The following is a 14,673-nucleotide window of genomic DNA, read 5'->3' on the forward strand; positions in this document are numbered from 1 at the left end:
TTTTTTTTAATTTATTTTTTTTAATTTATTTTTTATTGGTGTTCAATTTACTAACATACAGAATAACCCCCAGTGCCCGTCACCCATTCACTCCCACCCCCCGCCCTCCTCCCCTTCTACCACCCCTAGTTCGTTTCCCAGAGTTAGCAGTCTTTACGTTCTGTCTCCCTTTCTGATATTTCCCACACATTTCTTCTCCCTTCCCTTATATTCCCTTTCACTATTATTTATATTCCCCAAATGAATGAGAACATATAATGTTTGTCCTTCTCCGACTGACTTACTTCACTCAGCATAATACCCTCCAGTTCCATCCACGTTGAAGCAAATGGTGGGTATTTGTCATTTCTAATAGCTGATTGAGCTTCAGGCCTCCACCAACTAAGTCTGGTTGAAAATAAATAAGCAAACTACTTTTTAGGAGGCCCTGATCCTATATGTGGCCCTTTTGTATTTTGTATTGTTTACTTAGCACTACAGTTACTTTTTAAAAAGAATGACTTCAATCTTCTGGCAGTGGGTAAAGTCATGGGATGGCACATCAAATATCCTCATCTGGACTTTTCCCTTAGGAGGGAAACCAAGGCAGCCTAGAGCTCAGGTTTCAATGGCAAGTGTCACATTAATAGGTTATATAGGGATCCACATGGGATGAGAATGTGCCAATGCCAAGTTTCTCTCCATCCATTGGCTATTTCTCCTGAGGCCAGTGTAGCTACCAGGAAGAGGGCTAGCTCTCACACTGATGAAATCTGCCATGGGATTTCCCCAGTAACCACTCTAAACCTGTAACAAGTCAAGGTATACTTGCTTTCCCTTCTACTTTATTGATCAGTTTCCTGTCATATCATTTGTCCAGTTTATCCACCCAGCCTCTGGCTCACTTTTCTTCACTTTCTTCCCCTTTCCTTTTTGGTTTGACTCCTTCTCTTCATTTTCCCTTTCCTTTCTTACCTCTTGGGGAATGCAGGAAGCTGCACCTGCCTCACTGCCACTGTCTTGGCTGTAAAACATATCATTCAGGATGTTAGCACTGGCATTCACAGAATCCATGAGAACAGACACATGCTGGTGGACCTTGCTCAGGTCAGTAAGTCTGTAATAAAACAAGAACAGATAAATGGGTCTGGAAATTATAAATAAAACTTCTGGCCTGCGGTGCTGGTGAGAGTTGAGATGAAAGTAGAAATGAGAACCCTGGGTAGTTCTGGCCCAACTATGCCAGAAAATGTTTCTGCTTTTCTCTAGGTATTTGTCTTTACCCATCCTTATCTCTGCTGATTTAGATACTGGGTGCTTTGGGAGAGTGGGAGGCCAGGCTAGAGAAGGGAAGCTGACTTTGAGAACTCGGAGGCCCTTTTGATATTTAAGGGCAAGGAAAAATAGTCCTATTGGGTCTGGGGCAGGAGATCAAAGTTCATCTCTGAGGCTAAAAAGGAAGAGGTTCAAACTGGCTTATTGCTGAGCACAAAGACTATTTCCTGCCTGGATTGTCAGGGTCCCCGTCAATCTTCAGAGTTCTGGAAAAGACTCCTTTCTGAGGCCACGCTCTCTAGCAGCCAATAGACACAAGTTAGTTCCTTCTCCCTATCTGTTCTTCGGATTTCCAGCCCTGTATCTGGGCCAGTCCACTTACCTGCTAATGAGGTTTTCTGCAAGTTGAGCTAAGTGCTTCATCTGGGCATACTCCTCATCAGAGAGGCTATCCTGAAATTCCTGGGAGTCCAGCTGGGGTTGAGAGGCAGCTTGAATTTCACTATGCTTGCACTCCCACATTTTCATTGAGTTCTCAAAGTCCTGAAAATGAAGATAGTGGCAGATCCTGATGATCACTATAGCTAAGAAGGTACGTGACAGATTTGTTTATAAGTCTGATATTTGTGGGTATAGAGGGTAAACAAGAAAGAGAATCCCATCCACTCTTCTATATACTCATCTACACACCTCCACATCTATCCTTTATTTTATTCACTATCCCTTTCCTACTAGGCACTGTTAATTGTTGTTGTTACTGTGCTGCATCTTGGGATCACATGCTTCAGTCAGATAGATGTTCACCTTCCAGAAGCTCCTATATGAGGGCATCATAATCATAAGACAATGAAGTACCTTCCATACTCCTTTCTTTGCCAAATCTAAGCCAAATGTGATGGATTATAGGGCCAGATATAACTAGTTTAATTTTGAATTGTGCTTCTGTCATTTACTGGTTGCGTGATCTCTAGCACACATTATTTAACCTCTCTGGTTTTCATTTCCCTCACCTGTAAATCAGGAATGAGAGTATCTATCTCATAGGATTGTTGGGAGGACCTACTTGAGAGAGTACATGTGCCCAGCACAAAATAGGCAGTTTGTAAACTAGACTTCCCATCCCTCACTATTGCTCTTTCTATGGACTATTCACAGGTCAGTCTGTTCACAGGTCAGAAAGCCTCCAGGCACTGAACATCTGATCAATAATGGCTTCTTTCTACCTTTAGATGATTTAACTGAAGTGGGTGACATTTGTAAATGCAGCATTTTAAACTTTAGAGGCACTTAAAGACCATATTCAATGAAGAATCTCTTGTTAAAGGAGATTTCTCCATAGCTACTTGAGGCCTTTAGCTCTCTGTTCAGTGGGAGGAGCAGAACAACTTTGTCTAAAATCAAAGGAGAAAGCTCCTTGTCTCACTCTATTGGACAGTGGTTTGCAGATGTTAGTATATAGCAGAATGTCTCAGAGAACGTATTTACAAATGCAATACCCAGGAACTACCCATCCCCATTCTGATTCACTGAGTCTGGTGTGAGGCCCAGGGATATGCATTTCTAATAAGCATCCAAGGTGACTCTGATATAACTGGCATGCAGACCTCCCTTTGAGTAATTCTGCTTGACTGGACGTATTCAATACTCAAATGACAGCTGTAGATGAGACAATGTAGGAGGAAGGTGAGACTTTCCTTTCTTACCCGATCTCTTGTCAACATTTGGGCAGCATTCTTATATCTAATCTTGATAAGGCCGGGCCTCTGAACCCAGGCCTCCCCATCCACCTGCACTGGAATACCTTCTTCACCATCAATGGTTATCATCACCTCACGGCACTACCAGACAAGAGGAGGGAGAGTGGGGGAGAAAAGTGAGGCAACTACTACAGATCAATCTGATAATCCCACAATAATGGCCTTAATGTGTATCTGAAGCAGGACTGGCAGAGATGTGAATCAGATTATCTCAGTAGACAACACTTGTTTCCTATAGGCTTTTTGCTCCTTTTGGTCCCCACTACCTCTGTCTCCAACCTTAGCCAGCACCTTACCACCCACCAGATAGCCTCCCTCTACCGTGGCACTCTTACATCTAGTTAATTTGTGGGACTACTCCACATTCTGGGTTGTAGCCACAAAGCCCAGCCTTTACTGGTGCCCATCTGACCCTTGCCTACCTGGGCAATACGATGATGATGCAGGTTAATGATACGGGACATTGCCATTTGTGCAGAACCAAAGATAGCCACTACCTCCAGCTTCCCATCATCTATTGCAGGAGCCTCATATTCCTGAGGAGGAAAAACTGTGTCACATATCCCACCCTTGAGAAACCATTCCCTGTCTATCACAATAACTTATGCTTTGAAGGCTCCTGGTGAAAATTTTTCTAGTTCATGAAGAGTGGAAAAACTACATATTAAAAGGGAAAAGATGAAATAAGGAAGCCACTCTGGGAAAAGGGCACTGAGATCACAATTCTCTGCCCCTTTTGAGATCTCAACTGTTAGCTGGTTCCTTCCTGTCCAATCTAGCATCATAAATTCCCAAGGCCAGTCCCATTGGCCTCATGACCTTCTTGGGTGAGCTCAGAGGAAAGAGGTGATGGCCAATTTCCCAGAAGGTTTTATTGACAGAGCTCCTTGGAGAAATGAAAAACCTTTTAAGGATTTTTCAGGTCTGACAAGTAGAAAATTCAAAGTCCAGGCAGCACCTAAGATTTGATCTGATATTAAGGCCTTTGGTTGATTCTTGTGCTCTGGAATGGCAATTTCCCTAAAAGACTCTGATCACATAGCTGAGCTAATAAAGGTTCTCAGTCTTTCTCCTATTCCCCCGTTGTCTACTTCCTACACCATTCAGTCCAGCTACCCTTTCAGAGAGACCTTGAGGGGTCAAGCCTTTTTCCTTCCCTGTTCCTTGTTCCATACTCACTGTGGTTGCTGTATTACTTCCCCAAAAGTTGACACCTCCAGCATAGCTGGTAATGTTGAGCACTACAATGCCTTGAAGGTTTGGCAAGGAGATGGCTTCTCCATCACACTGAAAGAAAAGAGTAGTTCTCATTGGTTAGCCCTTCAGATACCAATGTGAAGGGACACTTACAGAGATGGGGAAAGGACTCTGTCTTCTCTTCATGCTACCGTTTTCTTATCCATAAAATGAAAATCTATCTTTATGCCTTTCTCCCATAAGTGGTGAGGGAGAATCAGAGTTAAAGCTTGGGAAGAACCAAAGATATGCTGAAAGTTGATTCCCAAAGTAATGAGATTTTCTTTCTCCACACCCAGGAAGTATTGCCCCCTTTTCCACTCACCTCCAGGTGTACTCGTTCTTCCAGTTTCCTATAAGAGCGCTGGAAAAGTTCCTTGCTTCCAAGAAGGCCATACCACATCTTGTTCTTAAGGCGGCTACTATAGGGAGATAAGAGTAGAGAAAGGTAGTCAGAGGGTGAATAATACAAAGATAAATGAATGAAGAAAAGCAAGAGGAGACACCATTTTATACCTCAAGTGCCTTCCTTTTTAAAAAAGGGTTTTTTAAAATTCCAGTATAAGAAATAGTGAAAGGGATTATAAGAGAAAGGAAGGAAAATGAGTGGGAAAAATTAGGGGTGTGTGTGACAAAACATGAGACTCCTAACCCTGGAAAATGAACAAAGGGTAGTGGAAGGGGAGATGGAGGATGGGGTAACTGGGTGATGGGCACTAAGGAAGGCACTTGATGGGATGAGCACTGGGTGTTATACTATATGTTGGCAAGTCGAACTTCAAAAAAAAATTCTAGTATAGTTAACATGCAGTGTTATATTAGTTTCAGGTATACAATATAGAGATTTAACAATTCTATACATTACTCAGTGCTCATTGTGACAGGTGTACTCTTTTTTTTCTTTTTTTTTCTTTTTTTTTCAAGTGTACTCTTTAATCCCTATCACCTATTATATCCATCACTCAACCACCTCCCCTCTGGTAACCATTAATTTGTTCTCTATACTTAAGAGTCTGTTTTTTGGTTTGTCTATTTTTTCTTTGTTCATTTGTTTTGTTTCTTAAATTCCACATATGAGCGAAATCATATGGTATTTGCCTTTCCCCGATTGGCTTAGTATTATAATCTTATATATAAGATTAGTATTATAATCTCTGGATCCAACCATGTTGTTGCAAAGGCAAGATTTCATTATCTTTCATGGCTGAGTAATATGTCATTGTATATATGGAATACCATTATCCATTCATCTATAGATGGACACTTGGGTTGCTTCCATATCTTGGCTATTATAAATAATGCTGCATTAAACATAGGGGTACACATATCTTTTCAAATTAGTGTTCTCATTTTCTTTGAGTAAATAGGCAGAATGAAATTGCTAGATTATATGGTGATTCTATTTTTAATTTTTTGAGGAAACTCCATATTGTTTTTCACAGTGGTTGCATCAATTTGCTTTCCTAACAGTAAAAGAGGGTTCCCCTTTCTTCATATCCTTGCCAACACTTGTTTCTTGGGTTTTTGATTGTAGCTATTCTCCTAAGTGTGAGGCAGTAGCTCATTGACATTTTGATTTACATTTCCCTGATGATTAATGATATTGAACATCTTTTCATGTATCTGTTGGCCATCTGTATGTCTTCTTTGAATAAATGTCTCTTCACATCTTCTGACCATTTAAATTAGATTATTTATTTTTCTGGTGTTGAGCTGCATAAATTCTTTATATAATTCGGATAGTAACCCTTTTTTACAGACAAAAATGAATACTTTTATTAACTATTATCCTATAAGTACATCCAGGCTGATCAATTCATAACACTTTTTTAAAAAAAGTGTTTATTGGAGTTCAAATTGCCAACATATTGCATAACACCCAGTGCTCATCCCACCAAATGCCCCTCTCAGGGCCCATCACCCAGTCACCCCAACCCCCTGCCCACCTCCCCTTCCACTACCCCTTGTTCACTTCCCAGAGTTAGGTGTCTCAAAAGTTTTGTCACCCTCACTGATACTTTCACACATTTTCTCTCCTTTTCCTTTATTCCCTTTCACTAATTTTTATATTCCCCAAATGAATGAGACCATAAAATGTTTGTCCTTTTTTGATTGACTTATTTCACTCAGCATAATATCCTCCAGGTCCCTCCGCGTTGAAGCAAATGGTGGGTATTTGTCCTTTCTAATGGCTGAGTAATATTCCATTGTATACATAGACAACATTTTCTTTATCCATTCATCTTTCAATGGACACCGAGGCTCCTTCCACAGTTTGGCTATTGTGGACATTGCTGCTAGAAACATTGGGTGCAGGTGTCCTGGTGTTTCACTGCATCTGTATCTTTGAGGTAAATTCCCAGCAGTGCAAATGCTGGGTAGTGGGGCAGATCTATTTTTAACACTGTGAGGAATCTCCACACAGTTTTCCAGAGTGGCTGCACCAGTTCACATTCCCACCAACAGTACAAGAGGGTTCCCCTGTCTCCACATCCTCTCCAACATCTGTTCTTTCCTGTCTTGTTAATGTTCACCATTCTCACTGGTGTGAGGTGGTATCTCATTGTGGTTTTGATTTGGATTTCCCTGATGGCCAGTGATGCGGAACATTTTCTCATCTGCTTTTTGGCCATGACTATGTCTTCCTCTGTGAAATTTCTGTTCATGTCTTTTGCCCATTTCATGATTGGATTGTTTGTTTCTTTGCTGTTGAGTTTAATAAGTTCTTTATAGACCTTGGATAGTAAGAACTAAAGTATCAGATACTTTATCTGATAGGTCATTTGCAAATATCTTCTCCCATTCTGTAGGTTGTCTTTTAGTTTTGTTGACTGTTTCTTTGGCTGTGCAGAAGCTTCTTATCCTGATCTAGTCCAAATAATTCATTTTTGCTTTTGTTTCTCTTGCCTTGATGGATGTATCTCACAAGAAGTTGCTGTGGCCAAGTTCAAAAAGGGTGTTGCCTGTGTTCTCCTCTAGGATTTTGATGGAATCTTGTCTCACATTTAGATCTTTCATCCATTTTGAGTTTATCTTTGTGTATGGTGTAAAAGAATGGTCTAGTGTCATTCTTCTGCATGTGGCTGTCCAATTTTCCCAAAAGCATTTAGTGAAGAGACTGCCCTTTTTCCAGTGGATAGTCTTTCCTGCTTTGTCGAATATTAGTTGACCATAAAGATGAGGGTCCACTTTTGGGTTCTCTATTCTGTTCCATTGATCTATGTGTCTGTTTTAGTACCAGTACCACACTGTCTTGATGACCACAGCTTTGTAGTACAACCTGAAATCTGACATTGTGATGCCCCCAGATATGGTTTTCTTTTTTAAAATTCGCCTGGCTAGGGGATCCCTGGGTGGCGCAGCGGTTTAGTGCCTGCCTTTGGACCAGGGCGTGGTCCTGGAGACCCGGTATCGAGTCCCACGTAGGGCTCCCGGTGCATGGAGCCTGCATCTCCCTCTGCCTGTGTCTCTGTCTCTCTCTCTCTCTCTCTCTCTCTGTGACTATCATAAATAAATAAAAAAATTTTAAAAAATGTTAAAATTCCCCTGGCTATTCGGGGTCTTTTCTGATTCCACACAAATCTTAAGATGATTTGTTCCAACTCTCTGAAAAAAGTCCGTGGTATTTTGATAGGGATTGCATTAAACCTGTAAATTGCCCTGGGTAACACAGACATTTTCACAATATTAATTCTTCCAATCCATGAGCATGGAATATTTTTCCATCTCTTTGTGTCTTCCTCAATTTCTTTCAGAAGTGTTCTATAGTTTTTAGGGTATAGATCCTTTACCTCTTTGGTTAGGTTTATTCCTAGGTATCTTATGCTTTTGGGTGCAATTGTAAATGGGATTGACTCCTTAATTTCTCTTTCTTCAGTCTCATTGTTAGTGTATAGAAATGCCAGTGATTTCTGGGCATTGATTTTGTATCCTGCCACACTGCCAAATTGATGTATGAGTTCTAGCATTCTTGGGGTGGAGTCTTTTGGGTTTTCTATGTAGAGTATCTTATCATCTGCAGAGAGGGAGAGTTTGACTTCTTTGAAATTTGAATGCCTTTTATTTCTTTTTGTTGCTTGATTGCTGAGGCTAGGACTTCCAGTACTATGTTGAATAGCAGTGGTGAGAGTGGACATCCCTGTCTTGTTCCTGATCTTAGGGGAAGGGTCTCAGTGTTTCCCCATTGAGAATGATATTTGCTGTGGGCTTTTCATAGATGGCTTTTAAGATGCTGAGGAATATTCCTTCTATCCCTACACTCTGAAAAGTTTTGGTCAGGAATGGATGCAGTATTTGGTCAAATGCTTTCTCTGCATCTATTGAGAGGATCATATGGTTCTTGTTTTTTCTCTTGGTGATATGATCTCTCCCATTGATTGCTTTATGAGTGTTGAACCAGCCTTACATCCAGGGATAAATCCCACTTGGTCATGGTGAATAATCTTCTTAATGTACTGTTGGATCCTATTGGCTATCTTGTTGATCCTATCTTGTTGAGAATTTTTACATCTGTGTTCATCAGGGATATTGGTCTATAATTTTCCTTTTTGGTGGGGTCTTTGTCTGGTTTTGGAATTAAGGTGATGCTGGCCTCATAGAATGAGTTTGGAATTACCCCATCTCTTTCTATCTTTCCGAACAGCTTTAGTAAAATAAGTATGGTTTTTTTTCTTTAAAATTTTGATAGAATTCCCCTGGGAAGCCATCTGACCCTGGACTTTTGTGTCTTGGGAGATTTTGATGACTGCTTCAATTTCCTTCCTGGTTAGTGGCCTGTTCAGGTTTTCTATTTCTTCCGGTTCCAGTTTTGGTAGTTTGTGGTTATCCAGAAATGCGTCCATATCTTCTAGATTGCCTAATTTATTGGCAATAATGCTCATAATAAGTTTAAAAAATCGTTTGTATTTCCTTGGTGTTGGTGGTGATCTGTCCTTTCTCATTCATGATTTATTAATTTGAGTCTTCTCTCTCTTCTTTTTAATAAGGCTGGCTAGTGGTTTATCTATCTTATTAATTCTTTTAAAGAACCAACTCCTTGTTTTGTTAATCTGTCCCACAGTTCTTCTGGTCTCTATTTCATTGAGTTCTGCTCGAATCTTTATTAATTCTCTTCTTCTGCTGGGTGTAGGATCTATTTGCTGCTTCTTCTCCAGCTCCTTTGGGTGTAAGGTTAGCTTTTGTATTTGAGTTCTTTCCAGTTTTTCAATGGATGCTTGTATTGCGATGTATTTCAACCTCAGGACTGCTTTTGCTGTATTCCAAAGATGTCGAACGGTTGTATCTTCATTCTCATTAGTTTCCATGAATCTTTTTAATTCTTCTCTAACTTCCTGGTTGACACTTTCTTCTTCCAGCAGAATGGTCCTTAATCTCCACGTGTTTGAAATCCTTCCAAATTTCTTCTTGTGATTGAGTTCTAGTTTCAAAGCATTATGGTCTGAACATATGCAGGGGACAATCCCAATCTTTTGGTATCGGTTCAGACCCGATTTGTGACCCAATATGTGGTCCATTCTGGAGAAAGTTCCATGTGCACTTGAGAAGAATGTGTATTCAGTTGAGTTTGGATGTAAAGTTCTGTAGATATCTGTGAAATCCATCTGGTCCAGTGTATCATTTAAATCTCTTATTTCTTTGGAGATGTTGTGCTTAGAAGATCTGTAGATTATAGAAAGCACTGTATTCAAGTCACCAAGTATAAGTGTATTATTATCTAAGTATGTCTTTACTTTGGTTATTAATTGATTGATATACTTGGCAGCTCCCACATTCAGGGCATAAATATTCATGATTGTTATGTCCTCTTGTTGGATAGATCCTTTCAGTATGATATAGTGTCCCTCTTCATCTTACTACAGTCTTTGGGATAAACTTTAATTTATCTGATATAAGGGTGGCTACCCCTGCTTTCTTTTGAGGACCATTTGAATGGTAAATGGTTCTCCAATCTTTCATTTTCAGGCTGTAGGTATCCTTATGTCTAAAATGAGTCTCTTGTAGACAGCAAATAGATGGGTCTTGCTTTTTTATCCAGTCTGAAACCCTGCGTCTTTTGATGGGATCATTAAGCCCATTCATGTTCAGAGTTACTATTGAAAGATATGAAGTTAGTTTCCTCATAATATCCATTCAGTCCCTGTTTTTATGGATTGTTTCCTTGGACTTCCTCCTTCTTTTACGGAGTCCCCCTTAAAATTTCTTGCAGAGCTGGTTTGGTGATCACATATTCTTTTAGTTTCTACCTATCTTGGAAGCTCTTTATCTCCCCTGCTATTCTGAATGAGAGCCTTGCTGGATAAATTATTCTTCGCTGCATGTTCTTCTCATTTAATTACCTTGAATATATCTTGCCATCCCTTTCCTGCCTGCCACGTCTCTGTGGAGAGGTTTCCTCCTTATCTAATATTTCTCCTCATACAAGTTAGGAAATTCTTGTCTCTTGCTGCTTTAAGGATCTTCTCTTTATCTTTGAAATTTGCAAGTTTCACGATTAAATGTCAAGGTGTTAAACAGTTTTTATTGATTTTAGTGGGGGATTTCTCTATCTTCTGGATCGGAATGCCTGTTTCTCTCCACAAATCATGGAAGTTCTCAGCTATGATTTGTTCAAATACACTTTCTGGACCTCTGTCCCTTTAGGTGCCCTCTGGAACCCCAATTAAATGTAGATTTTTTCCTTCTGAGGCTGTCATTTATTTCCCTTTTCCTCATGATCTTTTAATTGTTTTTCCCCTTTTTCAGCTTCCTTCCTTGACATCAACTTGTCTTATGTCACTCACTCATTCTTCTGCCTCTTAACCCTCATCATTAGGACCTCCAGTTTGGATTGCATCTCATTTAATTGATTTTTAATTTCGGCCTGAGTAGATATAAATTATGCAGTCACGAAGTCTCTTGAGTCCTTTATGCTTTTTTCTAAAGCCACCAGTAGCTTTTAATTGTGCTTCTGAATGGGATTTCTGACATTGAATTGTAATCCAAATTTTGTAACACTGGGAGAGAGTAGTGTTTCTGATTCTTTTATTGTGGTGAGTTTTTCCTTCTAGTCATTTTGCTCAGTGCAGAGTGGCCAAAATAAGTTGTACTGGAAAAGGAGAAAAAAAGAGAGAGAAAAAAAAGGGGGGGGGCAAACAGAAAACAAAAAACAAGGGGGAATATCCTCTGATTCTATATACTGTAAATCCCTCGACTTCCCCTGGAACTTTCCAGCGCTGCTTGGTCAATAACTTGCTTTTCCGCTGTCTTTCTAGCTGGTCTTCTGGGGGAGGGTCCTTCTGTGCTGATTCTCAGGTGTGTGCACCTGGGGGAGCTGCCCAGCCCCCTGCTCGGTGCACGGCTCAGTGTGACCTGTTTATTCTGTGAGGCCCCTGCTCAGTCCCAGGTTCAAGGTGACACCAGGAGGAGGAACAACAGTGGTGGTGGCAAGCTCTCCACCTCTGGAGTCAGCTCCTGCAGTAACTACTGCAGCTCCCAGTCTGCAGGGGCCTGGATGGTCTGTGGGCAGGGGTCGCCAATCTGCACAGCCTGGAGGTGCCCTGCGGCAGGAGCATCCTTGCTGTCCTGTCTTCTCCTGGCCTCTGCCTTTCCCGGGGGGTGTGCCGGATTTTGGGCTGTATCCCCCAGCACCCATGGCTCCGGGGCATGCACCGCTGGAATCGCGCTCCCGGGGCCTCACAGCCCCCTCCGCTTGGAGCCGCCGCCTAAGCGGCCGCCGGAGCTACTCCCAGGGCCCTGCTGGGCGCGTGATCCAGGCCAGACACCTGGGCTGAGCTCTCCCCAGGGGTGCAGTTCCTCTGTTAGTGCCCCTGGGAGCCTGAGGGCATCCCTGCCCCTCCTGGGATCCTGCCTGAGCTCCCTGCGAGCGCCTTTCCCTCTGGGAAGATTGGTGAAGTTCCTACAGGACTTCCTACAGGACGGGGCTTTCTTCTTCTGGGGGCACTCGCAGCGCTGCCTTAGCCTGGCTCCTCACGGGAGTGGGGGGCTACCCCTTGGATGCTTTTTTATTTCTTTATTTTTTTTCCCGTCTTCCCACCTTGATAGAACCACAAACTCTTCTCACTGTAGCATTCCAGCTGTTCTCTCTTTAACTCTCAGACCGAATTTGTAGGTTTTCAAGATGATTTTAAAGTTATCTAGTAAGTTGGTGGGGACAGGTGACTTGGGGATCCTACTCCTCCGCCATTTTGCCCCCTCTCTGGATACTAACCCTTTATTGGATATATCATTTACAAATATCTTCTCCCATTGAATAGGTTGTCTTTTTGTTTTGCTGATTATTTCCTTTATTGAGTAAAAGCTTTTTATTTTGATGTAGTCCCAATAGTTTATTTTTGCTTTTGTTTCCCTTGCCAGAGGAGACATATCTAGAAAAATGTTGCTACAGCCTATGTCAGAGAAATTATTACCTGTGCTCTCTTCTAGGATATTTATGGTTTCAGGTCTCACACTTAGGTCATTAATCTGCTTTGAGTTTATTTTTATGTATGGTATAAGAAAGTGGTCCAGTTTCATACTTGTGCATATAGCTGTCCAATTTTCCCAACATCATTTGTTGGGACTTTTCCTATTGCATATTCATGCCTCCTTTGTTGTAGAGTAATAGACCATTTAATCATGGGTTTATTTCTGGGCTCTCTAGTCTGTTCCATTGATCTGTGTGTCTATATTTGTGCCAGTACCATCTTCAAGTACCTTCTTATAGAGAATAGTCATGTCACAATGGTAGTGAGACACAAGAGGGGATACCAGGATAATATAACTGGCATCCCTATGCAAACATCTGCTGAAAGGGTTCGTGGGCCCTCTGGAAGCCTCATCATCACCTCAATTTGCTGCTTTTCCTTGATGCTGATATTAACTCAGAATTAGAAGACGTAAGCTATATTCAGAAAGCAATACTCACAAAAAAGTATGAGAATAACTGGTTTATACACACCAGCTAGTCTGGCAAGTTCCATTCCAGGAGCACAAAGTTTCATCTGCTTGGGATCAATTTCATTTGAAACATATGACTCTAATATGGCAATACACTTGAAGTGTAACTTTTCTGGCAAAGTGGAGGAATTTTCCAAGACCTATATATCAAACCAATGCCATAGAATAGAACTAAGCCTACTAGGCAGATTGTAGAGGAGGAGCCAGTGGAGAGAATATGGGACAGGCAAAGGATATCAGGAGACTTGGGAGGGGGGAGGTGGGAAGGACAGTTTTACTAAATGTAGAATCTCTGATAAAAATAGGCAGGGGGCTTAGGCTTACAATCACTATAAAGGTTGGATAGAGGGCAGCCCTGGTGGCTCAGCGGTTTCACCCTGCCTTCAGCCCAGGGTGTGATCCTGGAGACCCGGGATTGAGTCCCATGTCGGGCCCCCTGCATGGAGCCTGCTTCTCCCTCTGCCTGTGTCTCTGTGTCTCTCATGAATAAATAAATAAAAATTTTAAAAAAGGTTGGGTAGAGTTTACTATGAGCTTTTTAAAATTATTATTTTAATACATTTTACTGGAAAAAATCAGATGTATGTATATTTTAATAAGTATAGTACATAATCATTCTTGTGCTATTCTTGTACAGCATTTTAGACCCTGAGTTTTTACACCTGATTTTGATTTTGATGCCTAATAAAAAGTAATACAGGGGGGAGGAGCAAGATGGCGGAAGAGTAGGGTCCCCAAATCACCTGTCCCCACCAAATTACCTAGAAAACCTTCAAATTATCCTGAAAATCTATCAATTCGGCCTGAGATTTAAAGAGAGACCAGCTGGAATGCTACAGTGAGAAGAGTTCGCGCATCTATCAAGGTAGGAAGACGGGGAAAAAGAAATAAAGAAACAAAGGCCTCCAAGGGGGAGGGGCCCCGCGAGGAGCCGGGCTGAGGCCGGGGCGAGTGTCCCCAGGACAGGAGAGCCCCGTCCCGGAGACGCAGGAGCTGCACCGACCTTCCCGGGCGGAAAGGGGCTCGCAGGGAGGTGGAGCAGGACCCAGGAGGGCGAGGATGCCCTCGGGTTCCCTGGGACACTAACAGAGGAACTGCGCCCCGGGAGAGTGCGCCGAGCTCCCTAAGGGCTGCAGCGCGCACGGCGGGACCCGGCGGGACCCGGAGCACCTCGGAGGGGCTCGGGCGGCGGCTCCGCGGAGGGGGCAGCGGGGCGGGAGCAGCTCGGAGGGGCTCAGGCAGAGGAAGAGGCTCCGTGAGGAGGGGGCTGCGCGGTTCCAGGAGCAGCTCGGGAGGGCTCGGGTGGCGGCTCCGCGGAGGGGGCTGCGCGGCCCGGGAGCGCGAATCCAACAGCGCAGGCCCCGGAGCACAGGGCGCCGGGACACAGCCCAGGATCCGGCCTCCCCCGGGACAGGCAGAGGCCGGGAGGGCCCAGGACAGCAAGGACGCTCCTGCCCCAGCTGAGCAGATCAGCGGCCCCGCCCCGGAGCCT

At 42.6% G+C, this 14,673-nt stretch overlaps 1 protein-coding gene across 1 annotated transcript in view; it reads right to left on the reverse strand.

The window, feature by feature from the left end:
* Window positions 1-14,673, reverse strand: part of DGKK (diacylglycerol kinase kappa) — a 97,687-nt gene that overhangs the window by 10,916 nt on the left and 72,098 nt on the right. The window contains exons 16-21 of the mRNA XM_038588790.1: window positions 4,573-4,669; window positions 4,191-4,298; window positions 3,434-3,547; window positions 2,958-3,092; window positions 1,637-1,797; window positions 955-1,096 (exon numbers count right to left, since the gene is read on the reverse strand). Of these exons, the coding sequence (XP_038444718.1) occupies window positions 955-1,096; window positions 1,637-1,797; window positions 2,958-3,092; window positions 3,434-3,547; window positions 4,191-4,298; window positions 4,573-4,669 (757 nt within the window). The remainder of the gene's footprint in view (window positions 1-954; window positions 1,097-1,636; window positions 1,798-2,957; window positions 3,093-3,433; window positions 3,548-4,190; window positions 4,299-4,572; window positions 4,670-14,673) is intronic.

The sequence above is a fragment of the Canis lupus genome, chromosome X (genome assembly GCF_011100685.1).
Source record: "Canis lupus familiaris isolate Mischka breed German Shepherd chromosome X, alternate assembly UU_Cfam_GSD_1.0, whole genome shotgun sequence".
Lineage (NCBI taxonomy): Eukaryota > Metazoa > Chordata > Mammalia > Carnivora > Canidae > Canis > Canis lupus.